This window comes from Mobula hypostoma, chromosome 6 (genome assembly GCF_963921235.1).
Source record: "Mobula hypostoma chromosome 6, sMobHyp1.1, whole genome shotgun sequence".
NCBI classification, from domain to species: domain Eukaryota; kingdom Metazoa; phylum Chordata; class Chondrichthyes; order Myliobatiformes; family Myliobatidae; genus Mobula; species Mobula hypostoma.
This window is the reverse complement of record NC_086102.1, coordinates 168174821-168193546: the sequence shown is the minus strand read 5'-3', so window position 1 is coordinate 168193546 and position 18726 is coordinate 168174821. Positions and strand designations below refer to the sequence as shown.

The following is an 18726-nucleotide window of genomic DNA, read 5'->3' as shown; positions in this document are numbered from 1 at the left end:
ACTCATTCAAGCCACTTCTTCCTTCTAGATCCAGTCCCTATAGTTCAGGAAAAAAACCAAAGTGCTGGAAATATTCCCCAGGTCAGGCAGTTAACATGAGTCCTGCTGAAGGGTCTTGGCCCGAAATGTCAACTGTACGCTTTTTCATACACGCTCCCCGGCCTGCTGAGTTCCTCCTACATTTTGTGTGTGAACCATGGAGAGAAACAGGAGGGAACGTCGACTCAAACCATGAGAGGCCTGCGTCGGGCATTTTCATGCCTTACAAGGCGTAAGTTGGAAGTCTGTGTGGGGCGCCACTCCTCACACAGACACTAGAGCAATGTGTGGTTAAGTGCCTTGCTCAAGGACACAAGCACGCTGCCACAGCTGAGGCTCAGCATAATCAACATGTTCCCAATATAACTCCACTTCTCTCTACCAATATTCTCCAAAGCACCTCAGGGAATGTTTTTATATTCCTGTGCAAAACTCTGTTTCTCTTGTTCCAGACTCTGGTACCACTATCTCACTTCTCCCATGCAACTGGATAGTAAAACTTAATTCTACAAAATTTATTTCTAACTGCAGGTTTATTTCTTCATTCTTTCCCCACCTCACCAACAATGAAGGTTAGTGAAAGATAAACATTTAAATTGAAAAATTATCCTTAAAATTTGGATGAGCACCGGTACATATAAATTCAACCATTTGGTTAAAGACTTCCCACCTTTCTGTGCTGTTGTGCTGATTCTGCTGAAATATTTTCACTTCTTTGAGTCAGTAGACTGGTCTATGTTCAAAGACTCAGCAAAGGTACAAAGGTTCATTTTATGGTCAAAGTATGCAGGTACAATACAACTTTGATATTTATCAACTCCAGATAGCCATCAAATACAGATAGACCACGGATGTTAATGAAAGAAAAGATATCAACTCCCTACCCCCACCCCTTGGCATGAAAAGGAAACAAAACTCGCAAACCCCAAAATCCCCCTTTTGCCCGCAGCACAAAACAAGCTACAAAAACAATCAATGATCCTTTACACATAATAATCTCCAACCCCCTCACTCGCAGAAAAGGACCGCAACAGTAGCACCAAGTTCCCAACCTTACACACAAAAAATTAACAGATCACCCACCAGCCAATTGACCACAAACTGAAAAACTGAAGGAAACCAATACAAAGTACAGTCCAATAATCACATAACTCTGAGTATGGGAAACGCCTTTTCGTTGCATACAATGAGAGCAGCTGCACAAACTCAGTCCTTCCATACAGAGTGACCACCAACCCGGGTTCTAACACCGCCGATTCAGGGCTGAACACAGTCCATCCGGAGCTGAATGGCACCCACCCAGGACTAAACACACCGATCCAGGTCCGAACGCTGACACGGGACTGAACACACCATCTTATGCTGAGCCTTTGTTGACCACTTCCACATTCACCTCCATGCTTTAGTCTTCCTCGCTGCTTTGAGTTGGAGTCATTCATGACCCTACGCCTCGTCTCTAGTCTTTTCCGTGATTCAGCTTGTGTTCTCGGACCTTTTCGAACCACCCTCCCCTCCCTCCTCACCCCCCCCCCACCACCGTCTCTGATCTCCATGAGGCAGCTCTCCAGACACAGCACAGTGCTAGATCCTTCTATCAAGATTCAAACTGTCACAGGCTCCAACAGTTTCCATAACACAAACAAGGCAAAAACAACAAGCAGAGGGTGTAGAAAAAGTGAAATAATTGGAAAGTTTTGTTATCTGGAAAATGTCGTCTGTGGAATCATTGTTCACTGGCACCATCTTGACCAGAAGCAGCCAGCCAAAGTAAGTATGTTATCACTATTGCAGACTGTATCAGCTAGTGAACTTTCAGAGACTACTAGACAGATATATGGAGGAATTTAAGGTGGGGGGGGGGTATATGGGAGGCAGGGTTTGAGGGTCGGCACAACATTGTGGGCTGAAGGGCCTGTACTGTGCTGTACTATTCTATGTTCTATTACTAATATCCTTCATAAATATGAGTAAAAGTCATAACATTATGTCTCCGTTCAAATGTGTAATGTGCAATTATAGTCATTTATAATAAATATTATGTACAACAGGATAGTCAATATAACATAGAAATACAGTTGCCTCAGCATGAATTAAGCAGTCTGATGGCCTGGGGGAAGAAACTGTCCCGGAGCCTGTTGGTCCTGGTTTTTCTGCTGCGGTTACACTATTACTATTGCAGACTGTATCAGCAACTGTGGTAGGTTTTTGATTAGTAAGGGGATTAAAAGTTACAAGGAGAAGGCAGGAGAATGGGATTAAGAGGGAAAACAAATCAGCCATGATCAAACGGCAAGCAGACTGAGTGGCCTAATTGTGCTCCTATGGCTTCTAGTCTTAAAAATATTATTTTTCCCCAGGACCTTTTCAAATATGCAAGTTTTCTTTTTTAAAGTGAAGGGTGAGACGCGTAACATGGCAAGGAGATGAAGTGGTTGGCATACCTGACAACTGGGAAGATCATCACTGAACAGATGGTGTTGAAGAAGGCTTGCGTTCCTGAAGAAAGGTAGACAGAACCGCTGGATACTGTATTCTAGGGACTGGGGTGAACAAATAGCGGTGGTAAACTGAGGAGTTAAAAGGCAAAATGAAATAATTACTAAAATGGCAGATATTTTTGGTACCAATGACATGCAAAATGTAATTGTTGCTTTCTATTTCTGTTTTTATGTTTAAGCTTTACAGCAGCAATCACACACACACAAAAAGTACGAAACTATAAACTGAACATGTCATTTCATAAACAACAGAAAATCTGCAGATGCTGGAAATCCGAGCAACACACACAAAATACTGGAGAAACTCAGCAGGCTAGGCGGCATCTATGGAAAAAAGTACAATTGACATTTTGGGCCGTCCTGCTGAAGGGTTTCAGCCCAAAACTTCAACTGTCCTCTTTTCCTTAGCTGCTGCCTGGCCTGCTGAGTTCCTCCAGCATTTTGTGGAGGTAATTTCATAGTTTAAAAAGTGACCATGTTCTTCAGTTTAAACTTGTAGAATGAGATATTATTAATCATCACAAGCAATAAAAAGATATGAATTTACTGAAAATAAATTTGGCTGGTCACATTCATTCACTATGTACTCAGTTAAATTTTAAGCTAGAATCGTTATACTTCATGTGTAAATTATTTATTAGTACACAGGCTTTTATACACAGTGAAGTCATTTGTTCTGCCAAGGTGCAGTTGTTGATGCCTTGTATTTCAGTAGTTAGAAAAGACACTGTCTTCTGAACACAGGATACTCCATTTGGACACATTATACAACTGGTTAATCCAATTCCAGAAGAAATTAAAAGTACTGATAAAGGCTACCCTCAATATCTTAAACATTCATTTATGTCACTTTACCAACATTTAAGCCTATTAAAATCAACATTTTGCAAAATTTTGCAAAATATGCTTATAACATCACTGACTTTCCCTTGCTATAACTGGTTTGTTACTGGAAATTGCCTCTAGGCTCAACTATTCAGTGCTCTGCTGGCCAACCTCCCAACTACCACAAGGCAAAACTTTCATTCACAGCAATCTCTGTCGTCCTTAACCAAAAGGCAACTGTTAGTCCATTGTCAAAGACCATGAGGTATAGACAATAAGATAATAGAGCAGAATTAGGCCATTTGGCCCATTGAGTCTGCTCCACCATTTCAGCATGGCTAATCCATTTTCCCTCTCAGCCCCAATCTGCTGCTTTCTTCTCCCTGTATCCCTTCATGCCCTGAATAATGAAGAATCTATCTTCTTCAAGTGTTGGCACGTGGCCAAGTGGTTAAGGTGTTCGTCTAGTGATCTGAAGGTCGCTAGTTTGAGCTTTGGCTGAGGCAGCATGTGTGTCCTTGAGCAAGACACTTAACCACACATTGCTCTGCGATAACACTGGTGCCAAGCTGTATGGGTCCTAATGCCCTTCCGTTGGACAACTTCGGTGGCGTGGAGAGGGGAGACTTGAAGCATAGGCAACTGCTGGTCTTCCATATAACCTTGCCCAGGCCTGCGCCCTGGAAACCTTCCAAGGCGCAAATCCATGGTCTCATGAGACTAACGGATGCCTATATAGATCTTCTTCAATGACTTGGCCTTCACAGCCATCTGTGGCAACGAATTCCACAGAATCACCACTCTCTGTCTAAAGAAATTCATCCTCGTCTCCATTCTAAAAGGATGCCCCTCTATTCTGAGGCTGTCCCCTCTGGTCTTAAGACTCCCTCATCTTAGGAAACATCTTCTCCACATCCACTATAACAAAGCCTTACAACATTCGATAGTTCTCAATGAGGTCACCCCTTCATTCTTCTGAATTCCAGTGAGTACCCAGAGCCATCAAATGCTCCATATGACAAGCCTTTCAAACCTGGAGTCATTTTCATGAACCTCCTTTGAACTCTCTCTAACGCCAGCACATCCTTTCTTAAATAAGGGACCCAAAACTACTCACAATACTCCAAGTGAGGCCTCCCAGTGTCTTATAAAGCCTCAACATTATATCCTTACTTCTGTATTCTAGTCCTCTTGAAACGAATGCTAACATCACATTTGCCTTCCTCAACAACTCATACTGCAAATTAACCTCTAGAGAATCCTGCAAAGGACTCCCAAGTCCCTTTGCACCTCACATTTTTAGAAAACAGTCTAACCTTTTAGTTGATGACCATACACTTCCTGACAATGTATTCCATCTGCCATTCTCTGAATCTAAGTCCTACAATAGCCTCTCTACTTCAAAACTACCTGCCCCTCCACTTATCTTTGTATTCCTACACTTTGCCTCCTGCCAATCAGCCACTGCTTTATCCATGCTAGAATCTTTCCTGTAATACCGTGGGCTCTTTAACTTGTTAAACAGCCCCATATGTGGCAACTTGTCAAAGGCCTTCTGAAAATCCAAATACACAACATCCACCGATTCTCCTCTGTCTATCCTACTTTTATTTCTTCAAAGAATTCCAACAGATTTGTCAGGCAAGACTTTCCCTTGAGGAAACCATGCTGACTGTGGCCTATTTTATCAAGTGCTTTCAGGTACCCTGAAACCACATCCTTAACAATTGACTGACTCCAACATCTTCCCAACTGCTGAGGTCAGACTAACTGGCCTATGATTTCTTTTCTTCCGCCTCTCTCCTTTCTTGAAGAATGGAGTCTCATTTACAATGTTCTATTCCTCTGGAACCACGCCAGAATTATTTGATTTTGAAAGATCATTACTAAATCTCTTCAGCCATCTCTTTTAGAACCCTAGGGTATAGTCCAGGTGACTTAACTTTGGACCTTTCAGTTTCCCAAGAACCTCCTCCCTAAAGCCTCACTGATTTTAAAGACATTCATCCACGTTTAAATATTTTCATGATCTTGCCTGTCCCTGTTAGCTCCCCAAACCTACAACTTTAAGTTCCTCAGATAATAGCCCCATTTTCTTTCCTCTCATCTTTCTGTCAAATCTTCGCCTACATTAATAGCAAGGTTTGGAATTCACTGCCTAATTCACCCTATTTTTCCAACTCATTTTGCTCCTTCAATACAATCTATTAAATATGTATTACAATGTATTCCTGAAGTTATCAAGACTGATCAAAGCCTCCAGCCATTAACATACCCCACCACCAGGATACATACATCATCTAGTATCACTTTATGTACATACGATCAGTCTATATACATAAAACAGTTATTTATACATTGTTTTATAGGATTGCTTTTATATTTATACTTACAGTTTTCACTTAATTTTGTTCTTTATGCTTATTGTGTTTTTTAATGTTGTATCAGATCTGGGATAACAAATATTTCATTCTTCTATACATTTGTGTACTGAAGAATGACAATAAACTAGAATCTTGCATGTATTAAAACAAAAGCTCTTTTACAGGTTATCAGTCATCTAAACTACAGTAGTTCAATGTCAAGTATTGCCCCTAAGCATCATGGGGCATTTTACTGCATTTAAGCAATGATTTGTTGTTATAAAAACTATCACCTTTAAAACATCTAGCTATATTGTGAATGGATAGATTTTCAATGAAACACAAGAGAAGAAATATTATTGTTTTTACGATAAAATGAGTTCCTCATCTTTAACAAAATGTGCACCAGGTAATTTAATATCATAGGCTAAAACATATTCCTTGCTGTTTCAATGTTTCTCAGTCTTCGTATGAGTAAATTGATATATTTAGTATTAGCAAGAAAATAAAGTCAACAGTTTCAAAGGAAAAACAGATGAAGGGTCCTGATTAGAATTTATCTTGTGAAGATATAAAAATGCAGTGAATTTAGTTTATATGGTTACCAGTATGTACATACCATTGATGATTGATCGGTATTACTTGCACAGTAAAGCTTTCCTTTCGACAGTTCAGTGATTATGTGGCTGAGTAATACTTCATTGTTTTTTTCTGAATTACCCATGGTCTGTGAAAGTTTTAAAATAAATATTTAGTTATTCCACTTGGAAAACCAAACCAACACAATATTGTGATATACAGAAGTCATTTTTTTCATTATGTTCAAGAGGCAAAAATAGATCTCAAATATGAATACATAATTGTTGACAGTGTAACTAAAATTTCAGAATTTCAGATATGACAGGATGTTGACCAGAGAGGAAACTAATTAGATCAATGGACACAATAATCACTGTAATTAGTATAAAAGGGAGAAAAGTTTTAACAAATGGAAATTCAGATATAAAATTATAAACTTACTAGGTTTATAATAAATGCTGTTCTATAACTAACAGTGATTGTACATATTAAAAAAAAACAGGAAATATTTGAAATGTGCTTGATAACACATGCATTAGTGGAGATATCTGATGCAAAAAGAATAGGCTTGAATAACAGAAGAAAAAAAAGGGCAGTATCAGTTCACCATGTACTTCTCATGTTGCAATCCTAAATTCACATATTAAACATAACCAATCATTGCAGGGACATTTTCCAAAGAATCTTCAAAACTCTTGCTAACTCTACTGTTTACCCCAGGAAACCTCCTCCCTCAACTTGCCATTCATTGTAGCTGGAGATGGAATTCAAAGCAATGCAAAGGTACCATAGATGGAGCCCATTTAGCTTATTAGCTCCTTGCTTACAGAACACATGGTGGCCATCATGAAAACGTCAGGCAGATACCATGACACAGAATGGTAACGATAGTGAAGGCGTTCTTGTTACCCATCCCAATGGATCAGACTTTGAAATCATTTTTAAAGGTTAGGTTAGCAACGAACAGATGTTTATATAAGTCTGTGACTCAGGACACAAATGTACAAGAGCTCGCTTTGATGTTTCACACTAGTCACAGGGAATTCTGATAGATGCCATTTTGGCCATAGCCTTTGTTCAAATACAGAATTGCAAAACTCCTGAGGCACTATGCCGGGGATATGGCAGTTTGGCATCAATTCCATGAGACACACCCTCAGGAATGATAACATGCCTGCTCCCTCACCAGCCACTCTAACAGTTATCCTTATGTTCAGCAGTCTGCAATTTCCTCAACACTCACAGCTAATCAAATTAATTCTCAACTGCTGCCTGAAATGCCCCATAGGAACTCAGAAATCCATCTCAGCTACAAACACTGAAAAAAATACCTGTCAAAACACAATACAAAAAGAAGCATGCAAGAGAAGCACCATGAAGGGCAATAATGGTTTGTGTCAACAATGGTAATTATTAATTATTAAATAAAGATACATTTTAGTTAATCAACTTCTTTTTCAGGGGTGTGTGCTTAGCCCACTACTCTACTCTCTCTATACCCACGACTGTCTGGCTAGGCATAGCTCAAATACCATCTATAAATTTGCTGATGATACAACCATTGTTGGTAGAATCTCAGATGGAGACGAGGGCGTACAGGATCGAGATATGCCAACTAGTGAAGTGTTGTCACAGCAACAACCTTGCACTTAACGTCAGTAAGACAAAATAACTCTCCTACTGCCTTTTATTGGCTTTCCTCTATCATGTCCTGTCTAGAGAAAATAAGAAGTCGGACATTGGATACATCCTTTAAATTTGAAGAAATCTGGCGACCTTTTATTCAATATTTTCATATGATCTGATTTTTGTACTGATTCTCTTCCAGCTATTTTTTCAGAACCTTGGATTTGATCAGAGTCTCTCTTCTCCTGCTTTTTCTCTCAGGATGGACTGCCCAGTCCTTTTCTTCTGTTTAGAATAGTGTTTTTTTTTCTTTTTTTATATATAAAAATTTCTAATAGTCCTTCCTTTCTTCATAAATTGGTAAGAGGAGAATGAATTACTTTTTTTTTATATTATACATTCTATACCAAATTTATACTTTGTAGATCAACACAATGTGTGATTCTGATATTGTTTATTTTACCTTCTGTATGTACTGTTACTGACATATATACCAGAGATATTCTCCTCTTGTTTGTATACACGCTTTTTTTTTTAATCAATAAAAAGATTGAAAAAAGAAAAAGAAAGACGAAAGAGCTGATTGTGTACTTCAGGAAGGTTAAGACGAAGGAACATACACCAATCCTCCTAGAGGGATCAGAAGTGGAGAGAGTGAGCCGTTTCAAGTTACTGGGTGTCAAGACCTCTGAGGACCTAACCTGGTCCCAACATATCGATGCAGTTATAAAGAAGGCAAGACAGCAACTATACTTCATTAGGAGTTTGAAGAGATTTGGTATGTCAACAAATACATTCAAAAACTTCTACAGATATACCATGGAGAATATTCTGACAGGCTGCATCACTGTCCGGTACAGGGGCGGGGAGCTACTGCACAGGACTGAAAGAAGCTGCAAAGGGTTGTAAATCTAGTCAGTTCCATCTTGGGTACTAGCCTACAAAGTACCCAGGACATCTTCAAGGAGCAGTGTCTCAGAAAGGCAGCGTCCATTATCAAGGACCTCCAGCACCCAGGGCATGCCCTTTTCTCACTGTTACCATCAGGTAGGAGGTACAGAAGCCTGAAGGCACACATTCAGCAATTCAGGAACAACTTCTTCCCCTGTGTCATCTGATTCCTAAATGGACATTGAACCTCTGAATACTACCTCACTTTTTAAAATATATTTCTGTTTTTTGCATGATTTTTAATCTATTTAATATATGTATACTGAAATTGATTTACTTAGTTATTCTTATTATTTTTTCTTCATCTTCTATATTATGTATTGTATTGAACTGCGGCTGCCGCTGCTAAGTTAACAAATTTCATGACACATGCCGATGATAATAAACCTGATTCTGATTCATATTGCAATTTACTGAAATAGCTTTTGTAATGAAGTAAGAATATAATTATAATCAATCCTAAACTGAACAAAGATTAAGTGGTTGCTGCTTAGGAGGAAAGCAACTCACACCTTGAGACTAAAAATCCATTGGTGTGCAAGCTAGTCTGCAAGAACTATGGTAAATACTGCTCCTCATCCTAACTGGTTCTATTATCTGTTCAACCACAGCCAGAGACTTTACTGTATTATTATGGTTTCATACACTCCTCACCTTAGGAACAGGCTAGTTCATTAATATCTCCATCTTGGACCGGTGGCATTGACCTCCCACGTCATGAAGACCCTGGAGAGACCCATTCTGGAGCTGCTCCGGCCTATAGTCAGGCCACACTTAGATTCCCCTCCAGTTCGCCTACCAGCCCCGACTAGGGGTTGAGGATGCCATCGTCTTCCTGCTGAACCGTGTCTACGCCCACCTGGACAAGCCAGCGAGCACTATGAGGGTCATGTTTTTTGACTTCTCCAGTGCGTTCAACACCATCCGCCCTGCTCTGCTGGGGGAAAAGCTGACAGCGATGCAGGTGGATGCTTTCCTGGTGTCATGGATTCTTGATTACCTGACTGGCAGACCACAGTACGTGTGCTTGCAACACTGTGTGTCCGACAGAGTGATCAGCAACACTGGGGCTCCACAGGGGACTGTCTTATCTCTCTTTCTCTTCACCATTTACACCTTGGACTTCAACTACTGCACAGAGTCTTGTCATCTTCAGAAGTTTTCTGATGACTCTGCCATAGTTGGATGCATCAGCAAGGGAGATAAGGCTGAATACAGGGCTACGGTAGGAAACTTTGTCACATGGTGTGAGCAGAATTATCTGCAGCTTAATGTGAAAAAGACTAAGGAGCTGGTGGTAGACCTGAGGAGAGCTAAGGTACCGGTGACCCCTGTTTCCATCCAGGGGGTCAGTGTGGACATGGTGGAGGATTACAAATACCTGGGGATACGAATTGACAATAAACTGGACTGGTCAAAGAACACTGAGGCTGTCTACAAGAAGGGTCAGAGCCGTCTCTATTTCCTGAGGAGAATGAGGTCCTTTAACACCTGCCGGACGATGCTGAGGATGTTCTACAAGTCTGTGGTGGCCAGTGCTATCATGTTTGCTATTGTGTGCTGGGGCAGCAGGCTGAGGGTAGCAGACACCAACAGAATCAACAAACTCATTCATAAGGCCAGTGATGTTGTGGGGATGGAACTGGACTCTCTGATGGTGGTGTCTGAAAAGAGGATGCTGTCCAAGTTGCATGCCATCTTGGACAATGTCTCCCATCCACTACAATGTACTGGTTGGGCACAGGAGTACATTCAACCAGAGACTCATTCCACCGAGATGCAACACAGAGCGTCACAGGAAGTCATTCCTGCCTGTGGCCATCAAACTTTACAGCTCCTCCCCTGGAGGGTCAGACACCCTGAGCCAATAGGCTGGTCCCGGACTTATTTCCTGGCATAATTTACATTTTATTATTTAACTATTTATGGTTTTATTACTATTTATTATTTATGGTGCAACTGTAACGTAAAACAATTTCCCCCGGGATCAATAAAGTATGACTATGACTATTTGATCATGGACTAGCTGCTGCTGAAATCCTCATCCAATTTCCTTATTAACCCCAGATATTTTTCAATGCTCTCTTCATCACTTTTGAACATCCAGAAATTTGAGCTCATTCAAACTTTTGCTGTCTGCATCCTAGTTCACATTGTCACTTTTACCTTTTGCAGTCTCTTTTAACCTACACTTTGTTTAAAAATTATTTTTTCAGACTTTGGATGTGTTATCAGCATGGACACCATTTATTGCTCATTCCTAATTGCCCTTGAGCTGGCAGAGATTAGCTGTCTTTTTGAACCACTGCATTTCTGCTAAAGGTTCTCCAACAGTGCAGCTGCACTGGGAGCTCCAAGATTTAGACCCAGTGACAATGGAGTACTGATAGTATATTTCCAAGTCAGACAGTGTGTAAGACTTGCACTGAAGAGAAGACCTGCAGGTGTAGCGTTGCCATGGACCTGCTCACCTCATCCTTACTGATGACAGAGACCATAGGTTTGGGAATAGTTTGGGTGGGTAAATGCAGCACATTTTGTAGATAGTGCACACTTCAAATACAGTATACCAGAAGTGGAGGGTATTGATTGATAGGGTACCAATAAGTTGTTTTGCCCTAATGACGTCAAGCTTTTTTCAGAACCTTTGGCACTGAATTCATCCAGGCAAGAGGAGAGTTTACCATCACACTCACTCTCAATTTATGCATTGTAGGTGGTTAAAGGTGTCTTGGGGTGTCACAGCATGGAAAGTCTCTGATTTGCTCTCCCTTATCCCCTCCCTTCCAAATTAAATGTTCTCACTTCCTAAATATAATTTTCCTTGAACACAAATCAAACTGCTGCAGTGACAGGCATTCACTTGACCATACCATCTCACTTGGTTTCTCCAAGGTCTGATGGCACTAACAAATATTACTTTTGTTCTTTCTTTTTAAATCTTTTTATTGAGTAAGTATACAAAAAAGGTAAGCCATATAAACATTAATACAATGTTAAAGTATAATAAAATTCCAAAAGATAACAATACCAAAAAGAAAATACTACAAACAATGTAATTTAAGCATAAGAAACCAAAATAACATAATAGTATACTAGATTTTATATATATCAATAGAAAAAAAGAAAAAAAAAACCCCCAAAAAAAAACCCACCGTGCAACTAACTAAAAGCAAAGCAAAGCAATGGGCTAACTTGAAACCAAACAGAGTTAAACTTAAAATCACGTCCTCAATCCCGACCTCCATTAAAACAGTGAAAAAAAAACAAGAAGGGTAAATATTACATTAAATGAAAATATCGAATAAAAGGTCCCCAAATCTGTTCAAATTTAAATGAAGAATCATGAAGGTTACTTCTAATTTTCTCCAGATTCAAACATAAAATCGTCTGAGAAAAAATATTACTTTTGAACACTTGAAAACTTCAACATCTGCATTCCATCAACACTTTACCTCGTATACTACAAAGCTTTCCAGTTGCTTACAACTACTGTGCATAATCTAATTTTATACTACTGAGCTTTTAAACTTAATTTTTCCTTGATAACATACAGGTGTTGATTTTCTTAAAATAATCTTTTAGCTGTTCTTTGGGGCCATGAATAATTTGTCTCCACTCCACTTCTGTGACTTTAGAGGTGGTTGGTGAGATCTGAATTTGGAATAGATTCTACCACTTATGGGGTAGGATGTGCTGACATGCTGGTAGGTGATTAGTATGGAGGGGGTGCATTGCTTTTACCATTTTAGTTAAGCCTCTACTTGCTCCTGATGAAGATATTCTAGGTGTCAATGCTTGCATTCAATTTTCTCAACATATAAAGAAAACACAGGATTAAATAGCATCAAAAAAATTTGAAAAAACTGCAACTTTCCCCGATTCATTCCTGCAATACACTGTAGCAAATTGACTCAAGTTCTACAACTAAACTTAGCACAAGAACAAGAGCAATTTCCAAAGCATAAATGCCATAGCCTTTTAGGAAGTCCCTGCTCCACCACTAGACAGGGAGTTTAGCAATAGAATGAAACATTAAAATAGCTATGGAGCTTGGCCAATAAGTTTGAGATTTTTGTACTGTTTCTTACTCCAGACTACTGCCAAAATCCAGCAAATCTATTCTTTTAATTCTGTTAACTGCATCTTGGTATGAAAAGCCAAGAACATAAGGCTATTTGTAACTGTTATCACTTGTCACTCAATTTTTCATTTTGGTCAGGTTATTCTCTTTGACGGGTTCATTACCTACAGTGTTCTCATTGAATTAAAAGTGACAACTGAAACACTCTCATCCTGTCAATATACAGTATAAGGATTTATTCAATACACAGTTGGCTTGCCAATATGTAAAAGGTATAAATAAGGATTATGAAAAATCACAAAAAGTGATTTCCTGGTGTAGCAGGTTCCAAGTTTATGGACTTTGCATCTGAGGAAAGTCATACTTTGCACAATCTTTGTGTTTTCTCAAATAAGGTTTTTTTTAAAAAACATGGAGAGATTCATGTACAAATTAAACTAGTGTGCAAGAACTTTATATTAATAGAACTGACCTGCAGTTTTCCAGAATTCTTCCATGCTTCTCTTTCTTCTTCATTAAATTGAAATGAGAGCGTTGCAATAGCTTGCACATATAATAAATTGTATAAAACTTTCACAATACAGGTAAAATGTTCTGCAAAATAAGAAAAAATTTGGGTAAAACTTCGGAACACTGAGCAATGTATATAACTGATCCTCGTCAAGAGTTCATATTTAAATAGTACATAAAGAGAACAATCTCACCAAAGGTCAGATCTCAGGATCTTACATTACCAGTTATACAGCTGTACCACACAGTGATATTCATAAATGTAAATACACATTCAGAGTGTAGGACAAAACACAATGGTCTTGAGTGACTTAGAATGGTGAAGTTTATCAGTTAAAAAAAAAAGACATTGGTGAATTCTTCTGCAGCAGATGACATGAAGTGGAGTGAAAATGTTAGTGAAATTATAGAGGTTGAAGTAGACACTTTTGGTACCAGAGTAAATTGAGGTTCAAATCTCAATTTGGAATCAAATATGACAGAATGGCTGCAAATGGTTTACCTCATTTTTAGATATTTGCCAAAGGAGGATAGTGTCAGAGCTAGAGAAAGGAATTTGTGTTAATAAGCAAACATGATAGATTTTCTCTTCTTGGAGATCACTGGATTCAGACACACAAACAGATCATTTTGATCAGTACAGAGATCCAGGAGTGTTGCCTTTGATGAGGTTATGCATGCATGTTTCAACTAGTGTCACATTTTTCAATGGTCTTGTTAAGGGACTGCACATAGGTTATAGCAGAGGCTTGTGCAGAAATAGCAATAAATTTACTAAAGGGTTTAACTTGGTCATCTTGATTTGTTACTACACAACATCTTAATAAATGCCCATGACAACAACCGGAACAATTTTCCCTTTCTCAGATTCTTTCTCAACAAGGGCAGTCATCAGTGATGAAATTCACCTTATCCTTCAGTGTGACAGCACACTTTTGGCTACCTCAGTAAGAGTATTTAAAGGTTAAGAACTCAAACCTAATATAATGCAACAGCAACAGTCACCCTCCTTTATGCTTCTGAGATGTGGACTGCCAGCAGCAGGCAAACCTGGCAGTACAGTGAAGCATATTCCTGTTAGAGTGCAGGGCAAGGCTGGCGGTAGTAGGAACTGTGAATAATGAGGGATATTGAGACTGTAGTCGGATTTAGACAGCTGGAATTAAACGAACCCCTGAAGATATACAGGAAATACTGTGTACTTAAGAAGGAAATCAAAAGGGCAAAATTGAAGCATGAGGTAACTTCGGCAAAGAAGATTAAAGAGAAACCAAAGAGATTTTTTGAAGTATATTAAAGATGAAAAGAGTGTGAAGAGGCACGCTGGCCATCAGTCAGGGCATTGAGCATAGAAGCTGGGTGGTTATGTTGCACTTGTATAGGATGTTGATGAGACTACATTTGGAATATCATGTTCAGTTTTGGTCACCATGCTACAGCAAAGATGCTATAAAGAATGCAGAGGAGATTTATGAGTATGCTGCCAGAACTCTATGGACTGAGTCATGGAGAGAGGTTGATGCTGGGTAGGAGAATCAGGGATAACCTCATAAAGGTTAGATGGGGTGAACATACACAGTCCTTTTGGAGTGGAGGAACCAGGAAATGGAGCACACTGATTCAAGATGAGGGGGGAGAAAGATTTAGTAGGAACCTCAGGGGCACCTTTTTCACCCAGAGGGTGATTTATACATGGAGTAAGCCACCAGAGAAAGTAGCCGAGGCTCTTGGACAGGGACAGGAACAGGAATAGGAAGGGTTTAGAGGGATATGGGTCAAATATATGCCAATGCAACAAACTCAGGTGGGCATCCAAGTTGGCATGAATCGAAGGGCTGTATGATTCGAAGATTCTAACAAAAAGCACTGGAGAGAACTGCCAAATATGTCTCTGTAAAATCTTCTTCTAAGTTAAATGGCAAGATAAGCAAACTAACATCAGAATCCTCTTCCAGGTTAAGATCCCAGAATTCAATTACACTCACCAACAAACAGGTTCAAGCTTAACACCAAACTCTTAAAATAGGAATTTTATTTTGAAGCCTGTCTTGGCAAGAGGATAAATAATTCAAAAATGTTCTTAATGCCTCCTTGAAAAAGTATAGCATATTTTACCAACTAGTGAGAAAGTCTTGCTCATGAGTGGTTAAAACAAAACATTCAGAAAATGAGATAAAGTTATTCTGATGTGCATAAACATTTTGACCAACCATTTTAATTCCAATCCCCACTCCTATTCCAACATATTGGTTCATGGCTTCCTCTACTGCCCACAATGAAGCCAGTATCAGGTTTGAGGAGCAACACCTCATATTCCATCTAGGCAACCTCCAACCTGCTGACATGAGCACTGATTTCTCTAACTTGCGGAAATTTTTCCCACTTCCCACTCTGGATCCCCTTTTACCTCTTCTCTTCTCCTTACCTGTCTATCACCTCCCCCAATGCCCCTCCTCTTTCCCTTTCTCCATGGTTCACTCTTCCCTCCTATCAGATTCCTTCATTTTCAGCCCCTTACCTTTCACAGCTATCACCTCCCAGCTTCTCGCTTCATTCCTCTCTTTCCCTACCCACCTGGCTTCACCTATCACCTTCCAGCTTTAACTTCTACACCCCCTCCCCACACCACCTTCTTATTCTGGCTTCTTCCCCTTTCTTTCCAGTGCTGATAAAGGGACTCAGCCTGAAACATTGACATAGATGCTGCCTGCCCTGCTGAGTACCTTCAGCATTTTGTGTGTTACTTATGATACTGTATATTAGGACAATCCGATAAATTGCACAAAATCCAAATTCTGGTGTTTGCAGAATAGTTGGTTAAGGTGCTTGCAGAAGTTAGCATGAATTTGAAAGGAACTATTCCATAAATGGAAAAGGAGTTGACTTATGAGCTCACTGACTGTAAGAACAAACAACGTCTGGAAGGTAAGCAAAGAAATATATAAAAGGTGATTTTTCGAGTGCAGAACTTTAACTAGCAGCACTGGTAATGATGTAATACAGCGACAACTCGCGGATACCTCCTCTTATTTACCCCTCGATCGTGACCCCACTAAGGAGCACCAGGCCATGGTCTCCCACACCATCACCGACTTTATCCGCTCAGGGGATCTCCCATCCACTGCTACCAACCTTATAGTTCCCACACCCCGCACTTCCCGTTTCTACCTCCTACCCAAGATCCACAAACCTGCCTGTCCTGGCCGACCTATTGTCTCAGCTTGCTCCTGCCCCACCGAACTCGTTTCTGCATACCTCGACACGGTTTTATCACCCCTTGTTCAATCCCTTCCTACCTATGTTCGTGACACTTCTCACGCTCTTAAACTTTTCGATGATTTTAAGTTCCCTGGCCCCCACCGCTTTATTTTCACCATGGATGTCCAGTCCTTATATACTTCCATCCCCCATCAGGATGGTCTCAAAGCTCTACGCTTCTTTTTGGATTCCAGACCTAATCAGTTCCCCTCTACCACCACTCTGCTCCGTCTAGTGGAATTAGTCCTTACTCTTAATAATTTCTCCTTTGGCTCCTCCCACTTCCTCCAAACTAAAGGTGTAGCTATGGGCACCCGTATGGGTCCTAGCTATGCCTGCCTTTTTGTTGGGTTTGTGGAACAATCTATGTTCCGTGCCTATTCTGGTATCTGTCCCCCACTTTTCCTTCGCTACATCGACGACTGCATTGGCGCTGCTTCCTGCACGCATGCAGAACTCGTTGACTTTATTAACTTTGCCTCCAACTTTCACCCTGCCCTCAAGTTTACCTGGTCCATTTCCGACACCTCCCTCCCCTTTCTAGATCTTTCTGTCTCTGTCTCTGGAGACAGCTTATCCACTGATGTCTACTATAAGCCTACTGACTCTCACAGCTATCTGGACTATTCCTCTTCTCACTGTGTCTCTTACAAAAACGCCATCCCCTTCTCGCAATTCCTCCGTCTCCGCCGCATCTGCTCTCAGGATGAGGCTTTTCATTCTAGGACGAGGGAGATGTCTTCCTTTTTTAAAGAAAGGGGCTTCCCTTCCTCCACTATCAACTCTGCTCTTAAACGCATCTCCCCCATTTCACGTACATCTGCTCTCACTCCATCCTCCCGCCACCCCACTAGGAATAGGGTTCCCCTGGTCCTCACCTACCACCCCACCAGCCTCCGGGTCCAACATATTATTCTCCGTAACTTCCGCCACCTCCAACGGGATCCCACCACTAAGCACATCTTTCCCTCCCCCCCCCTCTGCATTCCGCAGGGATCGCTCCCTACGCAACTCCCTTGTCCATTCGTTCCCCCCCCATCCCTCCCCACTGATCTCCCTCCTGGCACTTATCCGTGTAAGCGGAACAAGTGCTACACATGCCCTTACACTTCCTCCCTTACCACCATTCAGGGCCCCAAACAGTCCTTCCAGGTGAGGCAACACTTCACCTGTGAGTCGACTGGGGTGATATACTGCGTCCGGTGCTCCCGATGTGGCCTTTTATATATTGGCGAGACCCGACGCAGACTGGGAGACCGCTTTGCTGAACATCTACGCTTTGTCCGCCAGAGAAAGCAGGATCTCCCAGTGGCCACACATTTTAATTCCACATCCCATTCCCATTCTGACATGTCTATCCACGGCCTCCTCTACTGTAAAGATGAAGCCACACTCAGGTTGGAGGAACAACACCTTATATTCCGTCTGGGTAGCCTCCAACCTGATGGCATGCACATCGACTTCTCTAACTTCCGTTAAGGCCCCACCTCCCCCTCGTACCCTATCTGTTACTTATTTTTATGCACACATTCTTTCTCTCACTCTCCTTTTTCTCTCTCTGAATGTACCTCTTGCCCATCCTCTGGGTCCGCCCCCCTTGTCTTTCTTCCCGGACCTCCTGTTATGTTATGAAATAACTGCTTCAGTAGCTTTGGGCAGTATCAAGCCAATTCTTTTTGAAAAGATCTCAATGTAGAAGTATTGAAACTTCGGCAGAATTGGTAATTTGATTGTAAAATGGCATTTTCTGGTTGATAAGAGAAATAGAGAAAATTGCTATTGTAAATGAGGATGATACTGAGTAAGCTGAGGTTGTAGACACATTACTGAACAGAGGAAAGAGTTTTTCTCAGTGTCAATCTTCGTCATGCGTGACCTGGGGGAACAGATTCAGTACGCAAAGTGAATACAGACATACTGGAGAAATCAACCCCACAGCTTAGGCCAAAATTATGAACTAAACAATGGAATATGCACCCTAAAAGTGTAGATG

At 40.7% G+C, this 18726-nt stretch overlaps 1 protein-coding gene across 4 annotated transcripts in view; it reads right to left on the bottom strand.

The window, feature by feature from the left end:
• ubr3 (ubiquitin protein ligase E3 component n-recognin 3) overlaps positions 1–18726 on the bottom strand; it is a 230487-nt gene that overhangs the window by 8410 nt on the left and 203351 nt on the right. For all 4 annotated transcript variants that reach the window (XM_063052208.1, XM_063052206.1, XM_063052207.1 and 1 more), the window contains 3 exons: positions 13438–13559; positions 6345–6452; positions 2481–2606 (listed from right to left, as the gene is read on the bottom strand). In XM_063052208.1, the coding sequence (XP_062908278.1) occupies positions 2481–2606; positions 6345–6452; positions 13438–13559 (356 nt within the window). The remainder of the gene's footprint in view (positions 1–2480; positions 2607–6344; positions 6453–13437; positions 13560–18726) is intronic.